We start from the raw sequence: 21706 nt of genomic DNA, 5'->3' as shown, positions 1-21706 counted from the left end.
TGGTCCATGCATTCACATCAAGAAGGTTAGATTATTTTAAGGCAAAATTATCCAAACCATCAACAGGATGACTTTAGCTGATTCAAAATGCAGCAGCCAAAATCATTACATATATGTGGAAATTTGAGCACAAACCAAGCATTGAAGGCACTTCATTGGCTCCAAGTGCAATACAGAACCTTTAAAATCATTTTAGTAGTTCATAAGCCCCCCAGGGAATCTCTGACTTGCTCACTGTTTACAGTCCAGTCAGCCCTCAAAGGTCACCAGGTGCAAATCCTTTAGCTGTTCCTAGAATTAGATCTAAGTGTACTGAGGGTGCTTTCACTTACTGGGGTCCTTTTCTTTGGAACAAGCTGCCTGCTGACCTGAGAACAATTGCATCTGTGCATTTAAAAACAAACTAAAAACCCTTTTTTAAATTTAAACAGGCTCAATAAGTATTTTTTGGTTTTGGTTTTATTGACTTTGTTTTGGTTTTATATATAGCCTTTATTCTAAACCTACACAGATTTTTATGTTCTTCTGTATTGAGCACATTGAGTTTGCATGTAATGAAATGGGCTACATAAATACAGTTGCCATTGCAAAATGCAAAATAAAACGGGGTTGTATATAATATGACATTGAAATAAAACAAAAAATCGTATTCATGTAAAGTTAAAAATGCGCATATATGTATATACACGCACACTATTTTTTTAAATTAAAAAATAAGACTGTGGTCTTACTTTCTAAATAAGAAGAGCCAATTCTCCACCCTACAGCTTAGAAGCCGCAGGAATGTCTCTGCGCATCTATTCAAAGGATTAAGGTGAGCCTTTCGGGAGGTTCTGTACGTGGCAGCGCTTTCCTCCCCTCTCCGTACTTTTCATAACCCCTGGGTGCCAAGTGGATTTGCGTCCACATTCTCAAACGTGACTATCCTGTTTGAAAGCCACGAGAATGAAGGTAAGCTGACATTAAATGCTGTCTCGGATTAGCTATCGCACTAAATGCTGTGTAGCATTACATCACGGCTGAGTCCTTGAGCTCGCATGCCTCCCGAACATGCTGGGATGGTTGTCAATCGTGGGTCCAACAGGCTTCTGTTGTTGTTGTTTTTTTTAGTGCACCAGATTGTACAGACTATCAGGTTCCCAAGGTTAAAGAAAACACAACATGTTATTCAGTGAGGTTTGTGTTCATTCCCGTGCTATTTCTGAAGGTTACATTATAATGCGAGACACAGCTGAGTAGCAAATGTTCCACAGCGGACAAGGAGAAAGTTTTGAAAGTTTGCGCGAAACTTTGTGACCGAGCATCTCACGCGTGGATGACATTCTGTGTTTTACACACACTCACACACATACTTTAAAGCGGAAAGTGTAGCTTTTTTCGGCACAGTGAATTAAAATCTCTACACAGCACGAACTACAGGACATTTATGGGACCAAAAAAAGGGAAGTGTTGGGAATTTCTAGAAACAGCCGTCCCGGGCTGACGTCACTGGGACGGCTCCTCTACTCTGGAGATGGTCTGCACACTCGGTCACGGGGGAAGAGTGAGTTTTGCTCATCTTTACCTAATTTCTGCTCTCACCCAGACACGTAAGCAGAGTAAGATTGGTCTGACGTTAGCAGTTATCCACACATATTCCAGCCTCGCGGTGACATTGTTTCTATTTCATGTACCGCAAACAAAACACCTCTAGCTCTGCAACTAACGATTATTTTGATCGCTACTGGCTGTTATTATGCCAAATAACCATGTAAAACGAAACGGATAGCAGTGGCAGTTAAAGTACTTATATTAGTTTCATCTAATGTTAGAGTAATAAAAAAGATCAATTTACGACACTAAGGAACGTGCAGCTATCAGATATATATGTGTCTTTGAAAATGACCGAAAAATTGTTAGTTATCAAACTTAAATAACTTTAGTTATCCGAATAAACCATGTAAAACCGCTGAACGCTTATTATACTCACATTAGATTCGTAGAAATAGGTCACATAGGGCTGTTATATGTAATTGCAATATAAATTAACTCCCTTTAAAGAGGGTGAATTCACTGTGGCTGCCTACTGTTCACTGGGTTCAAAAGATTAGGTCTTGCATAGCTCCAAAAAAAGGGCTTTGTTCTCCCTTAACAAATGGCACAGCGTCACTAAATACACTGGCCTGGTAGCGTGATGCCCTGCAGTGATTTATGCATGGTAGAATGCAAATAATTGTCTCTGGCTGTTATGGGAGTGTGTATAAATGGAAGGTAACAAATAAATACATCTGCCAGCTGCATAAACCCAGAAGACAGGTGACTCTTTTACTAAATAAGCTGCAGCCACTGTCCTGATCCAACTGTTTTCAACTAAACTGAATGCTACAACTGTCTCGCTGTCAAGTAGGTAAAATCCCCAAATAAATGCAAAGAAAAAATATATTTTGTTTTATTTAATAAGTTATTAAATTAGGGTGATTTGGGTTATTATTGATCTCCAGCAAATTTGCCTTAATATAAACCACAGTAGAAGTCAGTAGTTTTCCATGCTTTTCCTCTGGATAATCTGTTTCCATGGTCAGCAGAACATGATTGGGATCTTGGATGAGGAATGCTCTCTTTCCATATCAAAGTAGGAGATGTGTCATAAGTAGTATTTCCATTGATTTGCTGACCACTCAAAACCACAAAATTGCTCCACTTTGCTGACCTCATCCTGTGACGTTTAGTGGAAGTGAAAGTCAAAGTGCGAGTGGCTTTAGATGAAACTGAATGAAGGGGTTGCCCGCTTATACTAAAAGCCCTGAAGAATTGAGCAAATTGTTAGTACTTTGTCAGTAAGGATCTTAAAAAGCACAAACCGTAACCAACTTAAGCTGGGTGTTAAAGAGGGAAATCTCTTTTTTTCCTGCCCACAGTGTAATTTGAACTGCACAGAGTAGCAACGATCACCAGGTTGACTCTGGAATTTTTGTTCATTGCTGGAGGATAGTTCTGTGTCTTAAGACTGATGGCCATTGATTGCCTGGGCACGTTCACCTGTTCTGGGTATGGTACGTGCAGATGCTGTATGCGGTGCACCGTGTAACATGCATGTGACGTGGTTATGTGTCTATGTCTGCATGTGGGCATTGAGTTTGATCCTATTTACTGATTACATCAGTCGTTAAAATATCTGTTAAACATCAACTGCTTGCTTTTCTTCTTAGTGCAATTGGCAAGTACCAGACATTTTTTTTCTTCTTCTCTCTTTTCAGATTTTAGTTTTCTGGCATGCATTTTCCATTTTTTTGCTTACATGCAAAGATAGCTGCATTTACTCCCATCTAGGTTTATCAAAACACTGGAATTTGGTGTTTGGGGCCAAAAATCTACTCAGAAATGAATTTCTTTTGGGCTCTTCAGCTTTTTTCCTCCTCATCCATAATTCTATTTTAAATATTCTGTTATGTATGGGTGGGTGATGTCATTGTTTTTAACATTGTGGAATATAATTTTCCAGAGGAATTGTACAGATGTCATCATTAAATAAATAACAACATGTGATCTACCTTGCGTGACCCAATTAAATGTGTGACTGATTACAAAATGGTTGGGGTGCTCACTGGACACACTTTCCATCTTGGAGTTATAACAGATTTAGCGTACCAGACTTGAAGTAGCTGTGAACATTCACACAACAGTCAGAGTGAAAAACAGGGTGCAGAGATTAATAAGTGGCACTTTTTGCCTTTAAAGTGACCCAAACATATGGGCTTTTGGCTAGAATGTCCACCCGTGCTGTCATGGAACATATGTCCTGCAAACATGAGCCGTTCAGATTCAAGATTAGGCTTCAGGGGAAAAACTAAAAAAAATTTGGTAGAAGTATTTTGCAGCAGTGTTGAAATATTGCATCATTCAGACTGCTCTGTCCTCTTTGCACAAGCCCGAGGTCATAAATGCTTAAATTTTTTTCCCTTGTTTGTATTTCTTAGAAATGAAATGTTTATATAAACATATATTAAATGAAAGATATTTTATCTTTGCACATTGATATGTTTAATCTTCTTCCTCTTAAAACTCAAATTTATTTTAGTGTTTTCACCAGTCGGACAGATGTTGCATAGACCAGCCATGCTTTTATGTGTTTAGTTTTTCTCAAGTATGTAAAGTCCCATAGAAGAATAGAACAAGATGACCACAGAAGTTGAACGTTTTACTCTAAGTGCAAACATTTGCTCCTAATAGGAACCCCTGCCCCACTGCAGACCTTGCATCCTGATGTCTTTGCCAGAGACTGTGTTACTTTGGTTCCTTATCTCACTTACAGAGCCACTCCTCCATGTAAAGCAGGAAAGTCTGAACAAACTCAACCCCAGTATGAACTGACAGAGATACTTTTAGGCTATTATCATTGAGTTCAGGCCAGTTTTGCAAATGCTCAACATTAAAACTGATGCTCCTTAATGCAATGGAAAAATTCAATTCAATTCAATTCAATTTTATTTATATAGCGCCAAATCACAACAAAAGTCGCCTCAAGGCGCTTCATAGATACAGAGAAAACAATGTTGAAGATCTGCCTGCTTTCCTACCTACCTAGGTCTGAGATGCATGCACACAACTTTGGCCTGTGTACAAAGTGCAGCTGTGCATACCTTCCCTCTCAGGACATCCTAGCCTGTCCTCTCCCCCTCATTTTACTTTCTAGAAAAACCCGACACCACTCGAGTAGTAAGTGTAACAGACCTCTTTTTTTCAGGAATGTTGCCACCTGCAGAAACAGGCCAGACTCTGTTTGAGCTGAGCAATGATACTGGCTGTAAATTACAAGCCGAGAGAAGCAATCGTTTACTTTTTAGTTTGAGACTTTGGTGATGATTATCTAGCCAGTGTTTAAGCCAACTCAAAATGCTTAAATGTAACACACAAGAAGCTGAATTTATACTGCAAGGAAAATATTTATTAATATATATAGTCTTAGTAATGCACACAAAGTTGCATTAAAGAATGTCTTAGCCTTCTTTCTGAGTTCAGCATAAAGGTTTTCAGCCAATATACATCTGTCAGCTCAGCATAAGGCTTGTGCTTTTTGTCAGTCATGTCACTCAAATGCAAATATATTTATTCTGCATACAATGCAAATGTAGTCACATTCTTTGTGAACTGATTCAAAGCTCTCATACATTCAGGAAGAGACAGTGAAAGTTTTTTTTTCTGTGTTTCGAAAATGTGTAACTTTTTCTTTTAAACCCAAAATGAACAGTGTGGCTAAATGTGTGCTGCTTCGTCTCTCCTGAATCTTGGTCCAGTCATATCATTTTTTTGATCAAACGGCTACAAAGTTACACCCTCTGTGGTACATTCCAGTGTAATAGCTGTAATTGTAAATGTTAAAAGAGAAGATGAGGAAAAATAGTTCTTTCCTATACACGTTAAGGAGATTTCACAGCCTTTCTTCAGTCGCACCTGCTGTAGATTAGCATCGGCATGTCTGTGTCAGATGTTTACCCCATCAGAAGAATCAAGATGTCACATATGAGCCACATTCCACCTGTGTTTGCGTCAATCCATCACTGCCAGACAGATATGGTGCTTACACACTGACATTTATTTCCTGTAAATTTGTTATACTTGTTCCTTTTGGACACCATGTTGCTTTCTTATTGTCACTGTAGAAAATCACTGAATTTGCCCAGAAGGTGTCAGTCAAATAGTTTCTCTTTCCAGGAGGTTGTTAAGCTATTTCTTTACTCAAATGTATTCAAACATCAATGTGTCTGTGCTTGCAGTTAGAATTATAGATGTGTACGTTTTAAACATACTGTAGTAAACAGTCATCAGTGTGAAGTGATGTTTTAAAAACAGAAGGAAAGGAGAAAGTAGCACACAGTTGCTTTTTACAGTCTTGGACTGATGTTACTTCTACTTTTTCTGCTCACCCCTATAGCTGGCTCCGATACTTAATCCTCATAACACTACTAATGCATTGTGGCAAAGTCTGCCATTAATAAACACTGAGGTTTTGTGCCTTATTGTGTTTTATTTAGTGTGTCAAATGCATCTAATTGCATGGAAATGTAGGTTATATTTTTAAAAGCAAGGCACGTAAGTAAGTAAATAGGTACGTAAGATTATCTTCAGTGCACGAGCTCATTTCCAAAATAAATTTTCTGGTTGTCATGTTGAATTGTAGAGCAGGAGACTGAAAATGAACTTATGCCGACCTGGCGCGACCCTGATGGAAAGAGAAATGAGAAAATTACACACATAAACATATTAAAAATATACTGTTCAGTTACAGCTGTGTCCCCTATTTTTCCCTTCTCAGTGAGAACTGGGAACAATAGACCATGACTCATTTGTAGGAAACGTGCTGGAAACTTTGAGAATTGTTTGGCGATCTGCAAATTTAGTCTGGAAACACAGAGTCACACTTGGTGTAACACAAACTGAAAGTTTGAAACTATTTATATATGATACGCTTACAAATTGTGTTAAACGGCTTTAAGGAGGAATACTTCAAAAAAGACACTTTATTCATAGAGTTTTATAGAAAACAGTGGATAAAAAAAATCGTTTTATATGCTTTATAATGTTCAGCATAACTAGTTTATTTTGCGTGCCACTGTGACATGATGTGATTATGTTTTTTTTTATGTAATTGCAGGTTACTGAACAAGGCAGAATGAGCAAACTCCTGCTTTTTGTCTCCTCGGTCCTGCTGTGTTGCTGCCGGACCACACGGGCAGAGATCTTTACATCCATTGGTAGGTTTACTGGTTGTCAGGGCAGCTAGTCCACTTATCACAGTGTCGCTGCCTCCTTCACATACTGAAGTGTCCTTGGGCCTGACTCTTAAAAATGAGTCAGGCCGATCGGTGTCCTGTGTGTGAGAGAGAGAGACTGGTAGAATTTGAAAGACATTGCTGCTAACCTGTATTGCCTCCTTTTTGTCGTATTATAAGTCAATGGGTAATAAAATTGTGGGGAAAAATCCTATCTTTTGGAAGGCATCAAAATAAAATGAATATTTTCTATAAAAGGCAAAGAGAACAAATAGAAAATAAAGCATTAGTATCTGTTCCAACAATTATCCTCAAGCAGATTTGCAAACTTTGTCAGTTCTTTAAATATTTAGTGTTAGAATGCAGAAACTCTAGAAAGCATTGGTGAGTGAGCCTTTAATCTCTCATCAGGTGTTTGGAATTACTTGGGACTCATTTACAAGACTTGCATGAATAGTCATTCATTCATTCAATTGATTAATCAAACCAAGCCCACGGGTCAAGAGCTCAGTGCTACTCTGGATTAAAAAAAACAATCTTGATTGATGCCTTACCAATTACCTGTGTTGTTTTTAATCAGATCGGCCACGTTTGACCACAATAATAGGATGCTGAATTGCTCAAGAATGTACATCTGTGCTTTTCACTTTGTATTAAATGGAGGATGTGGCCAGAAGAGGACTAATAATAACTTTATAGAGAAATAGTTGTGGTACATAGATTCCTTTTTCTTTCTTTCTTTCAAATCAGTGCTCAGATATTCAGCATGATTTCCGTAGAAATTAATCTCTTGAACCACTTTAAAAGGGAAAAAAAGCTTTTCTTACACAATGCCCTTGCTTTGTGCAATCACAGAGACATTGCTGGCATACAGAAAATGCTTTTTGTATACAATATGTGTCACATCGCTCAACTGGTTAGTTCTTATTGCTGGGAAAGGTATACTGATGTGCTGTTCTGATGATTTAATGCACTTAGGTGGTCAGATATGCTGTTTGCATGCAAAAACAATGCAGGCTTGTCATCCTCTGTCTTTTAAAACTTCTGTTAAGCTAAGCAATCCAATGAGGATGTTTACTAAGCACACTACACCCCATCTATCTCTTCCAAGGCTCATGGGTGGGTGCTTAACTGTAATTTTGCTGAGTAATTCTATACTATTAAAGCCCCGCAGTTTTTGGCTGAAGAGTTATTTTCAGCCTAAGTCTGAGGGGAGTGGTGGGGAGAAAGTGTTACCAGAAATAGATTCATTTTTTTTCATTGGCTTTTAAAGCAAAATACAACAGAAAAACATTTCTATAGCTTTTTGTTTTGTTTTTTTTACTGACTCCTCAAACCAAAGTACCTGACAACACGTATTCACATATTTCCACGCACACTAATACAGCTTTTTATAATACAGTCTAACCAATGTGCCTGTCTTACAGCTAATATTTATTTACCCATTAACCTAATATCCCTGTGTTCATTGTGGGAGCAAACAAGAGTGCCCAGAGGAAAATCCCACATGGAGAACATGCTGAACAAACAGAAAGGTCTCTCGACCATCTGATCAGCAGGCTAAGCGCTGCACCAACATGTCATCAAGTATCGCTTGATGGAGTTTTAATGTGAAATGAGTCATTTTGTCTCAGAAACACTAAACCTGCAAATTGCTTGAAATTGTAGTAATAAACAAGCTGATGTTGACTTTATCCTCAGTGAAACCTCTAATTTACCTTCATATCTGTGTGTGTGCCTACAGGCCAAATGACAGACTTGATCTACACAGAAAAGGAGCTGGTTCAGTCTCTGAGGGAGTACATCAAAGCAGAGGAGTCCAAGCTGGCCGCTGTAAAAAGGTACATTCTGAACTCTCAGATATCACCCCATATTAGTCTGTTTATGTGTGTTACTTTTCCTTTAATCCGTTCTCACATTTATAGGGTAAATTGATATGAAGTGTGTTGTCTCTCTATAAAATGTGTAGTAGAATCACCCTGTATCCGTTTCTTAGCTGGGCCAATAAACTTGATGCCCTGACCAGAGTGTCCACCGCTGACCCAGAAGGCTACCTGGCTCACCCAGTGAATGCCTATAAACTGATGAAGAGACTCAACACTGAGTGGTCTGAACTGGAGAGCCTGGTACTTCAGAATCCCGCTGATGGTAAGGATATATCCCCAAAACAGTATTTTATTAAAGGAGCACTCATGAAGTGCCATGATTTGAACTGCTTGGAAAAATTAGGATGTTTTCTGTGTGGTCTGTGAGATCTTGCAGATCATCACGTGCATGCTAAAATCAGACAAAGGTGAAATGTTTTTTTAAATAGTGCCTACCTCTGTGTCTAGAGCAGTTCATTTGCCACTTTACTTATTGCATGTTGCAAAATATAGAGAAATACCTCAGTATATGTTTTCTTGGCCAAATCTGTATGTTACCCTTTATTAATCCCAAATCAATAGCATTCTTTTAATGGCTTTTAAAGCAAAACCCAACAGGAAAAACATTTCTAGTTTCTTGTAATTTTACTGACTGATCAAACCACTCTACCTGGCAACCCGTATTCACCTATTCTATGTATTGTCACCATGACACAATATATACAGTAATATATCTCTCTCAGCATAACCAAAAGGCAAGCAGCACAGAGCAAATATAAGCTCCAGAATGGATGTGAGGAGAATGAATGCAGCTTTTGCTGGGGAGTGGAAATGTTTACTGTGCTGCTTTGTCCACATGCTGTGATCAAGAACAGAGCTTGTCATGTTTTAGCTGCAGCTGTTCCTCATATCTGCATATTTTGGCAAGGAAGAGTGTGTGTGTGTCTTTGTCTCTGTGCACTTGGACCTGAAAGTGTGTACGTGTTTAGACACAGGACCAAATCTGTGTAAGGCAGATAAACCTAGCATAAGTGTACAGAATTCAGTAACTGTGTATTGCACGGTTGTGATGCTATTGTGTAGTACAGTCTGTGAAGAAACGCAAACACACAGAGACTGACTAAAAAGGCGAAAACACATTCCAGCTACACCTTTAGAGCTGGTACATCTAGATCAATATGATGTTGCTGTTCTGCATGTGTAAGTAAACAATTAAGTACCAACAAGTTTACAGTGACCCAAATTTGAAATATATGCCAGTGTTTCATGTGATACATGCAAATGAGATGTACAGAAAGACATTCTTACTTTCTGTCCAGGGTTTGTCTCCAACATGTCCGTACACAGACAATATTTCCCAGACGAGGAAGATGAGACGGGTGCAGCCAAGGCGTTGATGCGCCTGCAGGACACGTACCAACTGGATTCTGAAGCCTTCTCCAAAGGAAAGCTGCCAGGTAAGCAAGAAGTGTGTGTGTTGAATATAAAAAAGCATGAAAATATCACAAAGGGCAGAGTAACTTAAGCATGTCATGGAAAAGTAATTAATATTCTACCCTGACTAGAAGAGGTCAAACCAGCGAGTGGTAGTAATACCACACCAGAGTCTGTCTGTCTGTTACTTTTTGGTTCACACTTAAGTGTTTTGACCTATCATGCACATCAGTGCTGATAGAAATATGAGGTTCAGGACGGATCAAATGACCTGTTCTACCTCCTGAACCATAGCGTCACCACACTGTTTATTACTACTTTATAGCAGGTTAAAACAAGTTTAATTCATATTAATTTCTCATAAAAATAGGTGCACTTCCTGAAAAAGTAAACCAAGCCAGTATCTGTTAGCTGTTAAGTTACAAGATATTTCAGTTCTCAGTTTCTTGAGTAAAATGTTGTCTGCCTGGTACACATCTATGCTATCACTTAGTTAATAACTTAATAAATGGTGCACATTAAAAAAAATGGTATGTCTTAAGTACATTTTGTTCAGTCATTTAGTCTTACTGAGTGGTTTCCATCAGGTGTGCACTCGAATGCTGTTCTGACCGTGGATGACTGCTTCGACATGGGAAAGACTGCTTACAACGATGCAGACTATTACCATGCCGTGCTGTGGCTGCAGCAGGCCTTGAAACAGCTGGACGATGGCGAGGAAGCTGTGGTTTCCAAGGCAGACATTTTGGACTACCTCAGCTACTCTGTTTACCAAATGGGTGATCTCCCTCGAGCCATTGAACTGACGCGACGGCTTGTAGCTATTGGTAAGACACAACATAGGCAAATGAAGCATTCTTCCTGCACACCAACGCTCATTACACACACACACTCTATTTCCAGCCTGAGTCGGACACAGATGTAGTCTTCCTTGTAAATATAAAAACTGGATGAATGGAGTTCATGGGACACATGTTTAGATCAAATGTTTTATGTAAATATGTTTAAAAATTTAAGCTGAGTCTTTTTCATTTGTTTCTAATTACACCTTCTTCTACAACTCAATTTCTCTACTGTGCTGTAATTAATAGTTTGCTTTCTTCTGGTTTCACTAGTTACTACAGTTCACTCTCCTCTCTGACTGTTGTGGTGCTCTGTGCTCACCACAGTAGCTGGGTGTTGTCCATTCGAGAAAAAAAAAAAGTGGCCTGTGGGTTTAAACTGTTATTTTAGCCTCTGTATCACAGGCTCTGACAGCTATAGGTCACAGGCTACAGCTGCATTTTTAAGTTGTGGTATACTTGTTTACTTGTCAAGTGAAATGAATCGAGCTGTTGTAGAGGTGAAACGGTATGCCATCAAGTGCTGCAAAAATATCCTGCAAATAACACACCTCATACAGAAATACTTCAGTATGTGACTCGCCCGTAAAAGTGGGACGCAAATGTAAGCATGAAAACACATTTCTGGGACATTTTCCAGCACATACCTGGCTATTTATATACAAGACAGCACATCTGAAATGGAAGAGAGAAACATGATATTCTCACTGTCTCATAACCTGCAGTAATATTAATTCTATCAGGAGATCCTGAGGTTGTAGTCATTCTGGAAATTTCCTAACTAAATGTGTAATGCTGTAAGCGCACATGCTTACAGTCCTGTGTAAAACTACACCCAGCTAACTGCAAACACATTAACCCCCTAGAAGAACCACAACAAAATCAACATGTAGGATAAACAATAACTAAAATACACTTAAAGTTTCTTTGTTTCTGTAAATGAGCTGACATTGCTACTAAATTAATTAGGCTTCAATGAAGAGGCACTACCTGTAAATTCCACAAGAGGGTGCACTTTTTCCATTATTTAACTCAGTTACTTTAGTAACTGAACAACAAACAAGAGGAAGACACAAAGGGAAAGTTTTTTGATAATAGATTTAAAAAAAATGTTTTGTCTTTATCTGAATAATAAACATTAGATACATTATAGCTGATAAATTTGAAGTAAAAAAAACCCTCATAATTGTTCTGTTGCCGGCAAATGAGTAAATGCAGTTATATCACAAAGTCTTAACAAAATAAAGTAGAAAACAGCCAGATTTCAGGGTTATTTGTTTGTTTGTTTGTTTGTTTGTTTGTTTTCAGTGTCTACCTACTATGACTACTGTTTGAAATGTGTTATTAGCACACAAGGGACACGGCTCCAAAGTGTTTCATATCATCACGTTCTTCTACCTCTGTTAATCACTTTTGTTGTATTGACAGATCCCAGCCACCAGAGGGCAGGAGGAAACCTCCGTTATTTTGAGCAGCTACTGATGAAGCAGCTCCGTGAGATGAACCAAGACTACCAGCCTCCATCTGAGGAGCCCATTCAGCTGGGAACCTACAGTAGACCCAAAGACCATCTCCCAGAGAGAGAGTCCTATGAGGCTCTGTGCAGAGGAGAGGGGATCCAAATGGTGAGTCATCCTGCAGACTCTTTCTATCTTGAGTCGCTATTTTGTGAAACCAAATCCTAAATTGAACATTTATGTGTTTTCATTGATTTTTATGGACATTCATTGTTAGGCTGTTTTTCTGATGCTATGTAAAATCAGCACTAGCCAAGCCAAAAACGTCAGCCCTGATTTAAGATGTATTTAATCCTGAAAAGCAATACATAAGAAACTAATTTTGACTCTGTTGCAGATTTTTCTATGTGCAAACTATAACCAAACTGTAAAGGAGGATTAAAGTATAATTGTCTAAACATAGTGATTATTTGTGCACAATAAGAGCACAGAAACTTTTATAGACAACAACTGGAAACCTATTGCATAATTAGATGTGTTTATTGTCAGCAGGCTGAATCAAAAGAAACTGGATTCCATTAGTGTTTTTACTAGTGTATGATTTAGTAACCCTTTTGGAACCTAAGCTACAACTCTTGCTTTAAACAACAAAATTAGGCTGCTCTCTGTATAAACAAACAGGAACACAGGAAAAACCACACGCACGGAGTACAGAGTCATTTACAACAGAGATCGTTCTGTAGTCTATTTAAGTTTAGACGCTTAAAATGATGAAGAGGTCAGTCAACCCTGCTACCAAGCTCAGATACCTGTGCTACTATGAGGCTGCATTATAAATGCATGGCACTGCACATTGTTTCCATTAAAATTAGTTATAAAATTGAAAAGAATGACAAAATTAAAAATTTTCTTTGTTATTTTTACTAGACTGAAGCGAGGAGGAGCCGTTTGTTTTGTCGCTACCATGACGGGAAAAGAAACCCTCGTCTTCTGCTGAAGCCTGTTAAGGAAGAGGACGAGTGGGACAGCCCCCACATTGTGCGCTACCTGGATTCGTTGTCAGATGAGGAGGTGGAGAAGATCAAAGAACTGGCAAAACCCAGGGTAAGACAAGAAGCATTTAATAAAATGGAAACAGAATATTTTCTTGCTGACCACCATTAAAATATTTAATACTTTAAAGGTTAATGAGACTAATGCACAGGAGGAAAGCTTTTGAACATTACCTTCTTACGGATGATGATCGAGTGCACGTTCTTTGTGTTTAAAAACTCATTCAGGCTAAGCTGTACAGAGCAGAACATGGACTTTTTAAAAAAAAAACTTTTATTGCTCGGCATATAAATAAGAAATAGTTGTAAAGTATTTAGGATTAACAGTTAAGAGGGGATGAGAAGAGTGGTACCACAACGTAGAACTGGAATGATTGGATTAACTCTTCTGTTTAATGTTTTATTTCTTTCTGTTCTTATGTTTTATTTATTTTTTTCAAGCTTGCAAGAGCCACTGTCCGTGATCCCAAAACAGGTGTCCTGACCACAGCCAACTACAGAGTCTCGAAAAGGTAACGCATCCAGGAAAAAAGGATCCTTTGGTTTTGTTTTGTTGTTTTTAGTTTCTTTAGTTATGACGGATTCCAGGAATACAGTAGCTTGTATCCTCCTGAGGCTGGGCTGGTCTCTTGCTGGTCTTGAACCAGCGATACTACATGTGTCAAGTGAATGATGCTGATGGTCCAAACATATTTTAATAGGACTAAATCTTAATAGCTTCACTAAATGGACTGGTTCTTATATAGTGCTTTTCTACTCTACTCGTGTACTCAGAGTACTTTATACAACAAGGTCAGAATAAAACTGTATCATCATTTGTTCTATATCCTGTTTCTCTAAATTGCGAATTGTTTTTAAGTGTGTGTGTGGGCCACGTTTAATACTTGTTTGTTTATTCAGTGCGTGGTTAGAAGGAGAGGAGGACCCCGTCATTGACAGAGTCAATCAGAGAATAGAAGACATCACCGGTCTCACAGTAGAAACTGCAGAGTTATTGCAGGTAATGGAGTTTATTTCACACATTTGATATTTAGCCTAACCTGTGTAGCTAGTGAGTGTTGACTCAGTAAGTCAAAAATCGTACTCAGACACTTAAAAATACTGTTTTTACTCTTTAACTTCAATAGATGAATGATTGGTGCATTCACTTGACAGAATATGTTTTTGTTTTATTTGTTTGTTTTGTTTATTTATTTATTTTTTTTAAATTACAGCATTTCTCTTTTAACCAGATTTCAATAACCCAAAGTAGAGTTAATGATATATGAATAGACTCTAAATAATTAAGTCTTCACTTCAGATGTGCTTGTGCACCATCACTTCTTTGGATCCATTTTTCCAGCTGAAACCGAGATTATCGAAACTACAAACAAATAGTTCAACGGGAGACTTCGGTTATGTCTTTTATTTCTAACATCTATGTCTCTTTGAGAGCTAGTTTTTATATTTACTCCAATTCTACACACACAGGAGCATTTAGTTTCTGCCTTAAAGTGACTGCATGTAATATGTGGATGGGCGCGATTAGTTTTCCCCAAGTGCAGAAAATTAATCATAGATGAATAATATGAAGTAATTTTATAATGAAATGCCTATCCAGTTCAGATATTCTTATCTCATCATATAGTTTTTCATATCAATGTGCAGTCCCTTATGAAATCAGAGGTAACTGTACTCTTAAAGGTTCCACTAAGGCTACGTTCACACTGCAGGCGAAAGCGCATCAAATCCGATTTTTTTTGACCCTATGCGACCCATATCCGATCATGGTATGACAGTGTGAACGGTGCAAATCCGATATTTTCAAATCCGATCTGGGTCACTTTCGTATGTGGTACTGAATCCAATACATATCCGATGTTTTAGAAAGCGACTGCTGTTTGAATGGTCATGTCGCATTAAATCTGTCTTTTACGTCACCGACACAAGACAGACGCCAATTATCAGCGCCGGAGAAGACATTGCGAACGCTTTCTGGCCATCCAGTGTAGATGTCAGTGAAACTGTTGGGAAGACAACGTTGGAGAAACGTGAACATTTTATTTGTACTGTATAATCTGCAGATTCTGACAGAAATCTGCAACATCCGCTCCTCTAAAACAGCAATAAGGATAATTATTAGGTTATCTACATTATTATGTAAATAACAAAATAACTTAAAGCAAAAATTGGGAAACGTAAAGTCCGAAGTCTTTATATTAAGGGCCATCAGTCAAACAATATTGTTTGCTCTGGGTCTAAACAGAGCGCGTTGTGTGTGACGTCTTCTTTTGCGCATGCGGGCCACTTTGAGCGTTCACACTAGAGCGCGTTTGCTGTCGCATTTTATTTTTAGTGTGAACAAGCAGACAAAAAAATCGGATTTGATCAAAAAATCGGAATTGAGCATTAAGACCTGCAGTGTGAACGTAGCCTAAGACTGGTGACTTTGCCAAATAGAGGCGTTAACCCCAGATAATCACTTACAGCTTTGACCATGTTTACATTGTACATCTGCTTTATCTCACAGCAGCCTGTGGGCTCACTCTATGGGGTTCCTTTTGAGTTGCTCATACCTTTTACATATACTTACTGTACTTTATTTTAAACTTGTAAATTAAATACTAACTCTTAAATAATGGAAGAAAAAATAATGATGCTGTTACTTTTACGTGATTTGATCTGGTTTATTTAAGAGTGCTATTCCATAAGTTGGATATTTTCTGTTTTCATAGTTTCTAAGGGAGGTATAGCAATTCTGATTGAAGTGCCAAATTCACTAGAGGACAGTGGTCAGAGCTTACTCATGAAACCATCAAACCGATACTGAAAACATGCAACAGCTTCACACACAAGACATGTACTTTTAAAAGTAAAATTCATATTTATATAAGTTATAAATATGTTCTATATGAATTAATAATGACCTTTACATGGCTTTAAATACAAACAAACAATAATAAAAACCCCTCTGGCACATAATGTGAATATAACCAAACAAATGAATCAAGTAAAAAATAAAGACAACCTTTGACAAGGTTGCATGAATAAAAGTTTCTTACTCACTAAAAGTATTGTAAAGGAGTTTGCAATGTTAAAAGATGATATATAAATAATTGATAAAAAAAATTTCAAAAGTCTGTTAGAAATAATGATGCAGAATTAGCTGGGAAAATTTCCCTTTATCAATTAGTTATTTTTGCCATTACTGAGATTTGTGGCTTCTGGATTTGTAGTCTTATGTAGTGTAGCTTAGTTGTTTTGCACAAGTTCAATGATACACAGAGCAACAGCATGAGTTAACAATTCAGTTCTCAGTGGACAGGAGAGTTTATTTATCACCTCTATCTAAGGGTCATTTTTGTCATTGGTTGACCAGGTTGCAAACTATGGCGTGGGAGGACAGTATGAGCCACATTTTGACTTCTCCAGGGTAAGTTCACTTTTTAGGTGAATGTTTGTGTGCACTGTGGATGTGAAAACTGCTGTGGTTTGTCTTGGCATGCTTCCCACATTCCAAAGCTTAACTTAAATATGTCTTACTTGTGAACAGAATTACTTGTGTTACAGAATGACTAATACATGAGTGTGTATATATGTGTGTATATATATCCATATACTAGGGGTGCAACGATACACAAAATTCACGGTTCGGTTCAATACTTTGGTGTCACGGTTTGATATTTTTTCGAAACAAAAAAATGTTCATGCTTTTTTAATTTTTAATTTGTCATTTATTAAAATTATAAATATATATTTTAACTCAAACGTACAGTTTTTTTTTTTTTAATTTAATGTTGCTGAAACAACAAAGGGATAAAATAATAAATCTATCTGATCGAGAAATCACTCATCTTTGGAAAAGAGAGTTTATTACAGAGAAATGGCTCTTTCCAAAATGAAAGCTATACTATACGCTTCTTCTGGGGTATACTCTCAGCAGCATATTAAACATATCAGGTCCCCATAAGGAGAATCATGTGCTAACGGCTGTCTAAATGACTCGGGTAAAGTTTGTAGCATGCGTACTTGTTGTTTTTGTCTGCTTCCACTTGTCTTTGCACTAGGATGATGTCAGCGTAAATGTGCAGTCATATTCATTTTGTTCCCACTAGTGCTGTCAGCGTTAATCTCGTTGAAGTGACGTTAACGCCACAACACGGCAAATCTCCGTTAACGAGCTACCGCGGATCGCCCCGTGCGTGGGGCTGGACAGCGTCAACACGTTAACGAGCTAACTGTGCTAACGCAGTAGTTCCCACCCATGTAATTGAGCATTGCGTGGCACATCCGACATACTGTTTTACTTTTGTCCATGACACGCTTACCTTCAGGGTCATACTTCACATGAAGACCAAAATAGTTCCAAAGGCCAGATCTGAATGAGGGTGGGGGAGGTTAAATTTGCCATGTTGCAACGAGCTTAGCTTCTGTCTTGCTAGCTTGCGCTGCGCTCAGTGGATCTGTGCTCGGCAGTGCAGCCTAGGCGGAGTAGTCGAACGCTGATCCACTGAGCGCTCAACACAGACAGCATCTTCAGAAGAAAAGTTGATAAAATAAATTAAAAATTTTGTATTGTTCGATACATATGCGTACGGAACAGAAAGCACTGTATCGAACGGTTCAATATCGATACGAGTATCGTTGCACCCCTAATATACATATATACCTTTTTATTTTTCCAATTATGTAGTTGAGGGTAAGAATGCGCTAAATAATAAGAGTGATTCTCTTCTATTCCCTTGAAGACATAATGTATTAAATATATAAAAAGTTGCCTTTAACTCAAATTAAAGCAAAAAACATAAACGTCTGACAAATAACAGATAAATAATACATTTTATTTGAATGTAGTTTGTGCCCTTAATGGCAGGCTCTAATTTTGAGTCTATTTGGTGATCGGTTAAATAAACATCTGTTGCAGCGTCCTTTTGACAGCAACCTCCACGTCGATGGAAATAGACTTGCTACCTTCCTAAACTACGTAAGTAATGTGTGTGCAGTTTGTTATTATGTATCTTCACTCTTAAATTTTATCTTTATAGAAAGATGAGCCAGATGCTTTCAAAAGATTAGGCACTGGAAATCGTGTGGCGACTTATTTAAACTACGTAAGTATACGTATCTGTTCACTGCTGATTGAAGGCAGTGGTGGCCGTCTCCTGGCATCCACTCTCCATCGTTTCACTCTGGCTTCATGGGCATAAGCAAAAGCTCTGGCTCAATGTTGGACTTGGATTGATTGACTTTCATAGACACTTCTGATAGTGTGGCATTAATTCACCTGCAGTGTGTTGTCATAATTTTTAAGTTCACAATCAAGAATTAGTGCAAAAGGTTGTAACATTTCTTTGGCAATAATACTGAATAATATCAATACATAGCAAAATTATGTTTACCTGTCAATCAGTTCTGGTACATATTGTAGAGTTTTGTTGTCCGTGCGCCATTAACAGGCCGACAAAGAACCTTGTTTTGTTTTTTTTGTTTTTTCTTTTGCCTTTGCTAACACTGAGCTGCCTATGAGACAAGATTTTAATTTTGAATGATGTAGAGCATGTAGTGTATGGATTGCTGCACCCCACCTACCCACCCCCGTTCACGGTTTAAATTCATACATCATCCAATGTACATGTTTATCTATACCGTAAATTGGTAACAATTGGTAAACAAGTTTAAGGATGAAAGAAAACAAACCGCATTGAGGGAAGAACTTCACAACATGAACAATCTGTCACAATCCGCAGTGGCAGACCGAGTGGAGAGTGTGTGGAGGAATCAGGTGCAGACACAGGCGAAGACACGAAACTGAGTTCAAAAGAAAAGCGAGCCTTTATTTTGGCTGATGACATGGGGGTCAAACAAGGCAGAAGCACAGTGACGAAACTAAACTGAGAAACTGGTACTATGATGCCACAGAAAACTATGAATACAAACATGGTGGGTGAGAACACAGACGACGCGACAGTGAACACAGCAAGGCTGAGGACTAAATACACACATGAGGCGATCAGGGGAAGTGGAGACACATGGGGACACAGCTGACTAGAATGAAACATAATGACAACACAGGGGAGAGTAAACTAAATGCAGTGAACAAAGAACAGACTCTTTCAAAATAAAACAGGAAACACAGAGACATAGACATGAAACAAACTAGACAACAAGAGCCACACAGACATGACACATAACAGGTAGGCGCATGAACCAGGGAGAGTACAGGGGAAGATGACAGAAACGACAACATGAACTTGACAACATAAGACACACAGACATAAACACATGAAGGGCAAGGGAGACTTAACACAAGGGTAATACAATAACAAATGAGCTAGAATAACCTAATGAACCTAAACAAACAATAACCATCAAAATAGACTAAAACTCAAAACACTGGGTCGCACGACCCAGGACCATGACACAATCACACTTTTTATTTTTCATGTAACTTATTGAGACATGGCGTAGTATGGAATAGCGTCTTACGAGAAGCCAATGATCACTAGTGATTATAAATGATCTTGTCTTTTTTCAGATGAGTGATGTTGAGGCAGGAGGTGCCACAGTCTTCCCTGACTTTGGAGCAGTAATCTGGCCAAGAAAGGTGATGATATTTTTATGTTTCTTTGATTGTGAGCGAGCTTGTGTGAAGACCTGCATTATTATTCCCTTTGTATTGTCTTTTTATTTTATACTACTGCTATCCTCGGGCTATTAGCGTTTACTTTATAGTTAAACTGTTTTTTAACAAAATCAGAAATAGTCACGATCTCACAAAGATAGCTGAACAAACACAAAAAAAAAGATTTTATAATTTTTTTTAAAGCTAATTCAAGTCCAGAATTATTTTGGTGCCCTTGACTTTTTACCGTACCATGAGCAGTAAGCCATTTTTACTCCAAGTACTTTTAAACCTCCTATTTACTGGACACTCAACTTCATCATCATATTTGCCTTCTAATTATTTTTCCACAGGGAACATCGGTGTTCTGGTATAATTTGTTCAGGAGCGGCGAGGGAGACTATAGGACCAGACATGCAGCCTGTCCTGTCCTAATAGGAAGCAAATGGGGTAAGCTGTAGTTCAGATTTATAAAGCCACATTTGTGATTCATCAAATAGTTGGTCCTGATGTGTGTGTGTGTACTTTGGTTTGTACAGAATTTTTAAGTGCTCTACTCTACAACCACTATCACTTTAAGTATGTGAATTAACAGGTTCACAATTCAAGATGTTATTGCAAAACATGAGGCAGCATTAGAGAGGAAATGAAACTAATAATGATAAAACAGCACTCTAATAAGCAAAACTAATTCCCTAATACAATGTAAAAATAAAATCTAATACTTGCTAGCTTTTCCATTTGTACAAGTCTAAATATTGAATTAATTATAAATAAGAGAAGAATCCAGCAGGCTTAAATGTGGTTTACTTTAGGTACTTGAGATGTGCAAGCTTGTTTAACAAAAAAAAAAAAAAAAAAAGTAAAAGTGTTCATATGACTTAAAATGTCAAAAGCTATTAGACAGCATGTTCAAGCTGCTTTACTTGGTTAATTTTTTTTGTCTTGTCTTTTTTATCAGTCTCAAATAAGTGGATTCATGAGCGAGGTCAAGAGTTCAGAAGACCCTGTGGCCTGACAGAAGTGGACTGAAACTGACTTTACTCCTACACAGCACCCATGCTATCTTGCATAGATAGAGCGCTTTAGGTTGAAGTTGTAAAATGTTGCTTTTGTTGTTTCTTTCTTTGGGTTTTGTTTGTTTGTGCTTTGTGTGTTTGTTTGTTTGTTCTATACATGGATTGCATTTTGTGAACTGACTCACCCGCTCACTTGCTGGTCAGTCCAGTCTAACTGTGTGTCCACTGCTCTGTTTATCATCCTGTCCCAGAAGATGATTTTTACAAGTCTGAGTGGGAGGTTTGAGATTTTTTGGTTTTGTTTGTTTGTATTTGTTTTTTTGTTGTTTTGGGGGTTTTTTTAAACTGAAAAATAACTCAGAACTTTGTTGTGCATGGTCATGCCACCCACACATCATTAAATGGGCAATTTAAATTAAGAATGAGATAAACTGTGTCCTGAAATGGAATTAACAAATAAACACTGAAAAAACACAAAGCTGTATTTTATGTACGATTTTTTTTTGGGTGGTTTTTCCAGTATATGTACTTCACATATATATTTTATAGTGTTTAAATTAAGAATTGCTTTAAAATCTGCATAGGTTGGCTGTGAGCCTTGCCGGCCTCAGGACCGTGGCCACCCAGTGCACATGCTCCTCCCAGGTGTCACTGTGGATGATCAGGTCATCCAAGAAGGCAGGATAT

The 21706-nt window shown here is 38.0% G+C and overlaps 1 protein-coding gene across 5 annotated transcripts; it reads left to right on the top strand.

The window, feature by feature from the left end:
• Positions 1-808: 808 nt before the first annotated feature.
• p4ha2 (procollagen-proline, 2-oxoglutarate 4-dioxygenase (proline 4-hydroxylase), alpha polypeptide 2) lies at positions 809-21497 on the top strand. 5 transcript variants are annotated; one of them, XM_084940695.1, is made up of 15 exons: positions 809-951; positions 6632-6731; positions 8494-8590; positions 8746-8897; positions 9934-10071; positions 10636-10875; positions 12319-12515; positions 13275-13451; positions 13841-13911; positions 14300-14399; positions 16758-16811; positions 18424-18489; positions 19914-19982; positions 20354-20450; positions 20962-21497. In XM_084940695.1, exons 1-15 carry the CDS (start codon positions 946-948, stop codon positions 21030-21032), a joined length of 1635 nt encoding a protein of 544 aa, XP_084796821.1. In that variant the 5' UTR covers positions 809-945; the 3' UTR covers positions 21033-21497. The 5 variants fall into 5 exon arrangements, 4 of the variants coding, with proteins under 4 accessions (XP_084796821.1, XP_084796820.1, XP_084796819.1 ...); XM_084940694.1 differs by lacking the exons at positions 809-951; positions 18424-18489 and adding exons at positions 998-1543; positions 18303-18362; XM_084940693.1 differs by lacking the exon at positions 809-951 and adding an exon at positions 1000-1543.
• Positions 21498-21706: the final 209 nt, after the last annotated feature.

Source organism: Perissodus microlepis, chromosome 10, assembly GCF_051167445.1.
Source record: "Perissodus microlepis isolate ML-2025 ecotype Zambia chromosome 10, ASM5116744v1, whole genome shotgun sequence".
NCBI lineage: Eukaryota > Metazoa > Chordata > Actinopteri > Cichliformes > Cichlidae > Perissodus > Perissodus microlepis.
Note: the sequence above shows the minus strand (reverse complement) of the source record. Positions and strands in the feature narration are given on the sequence as shown.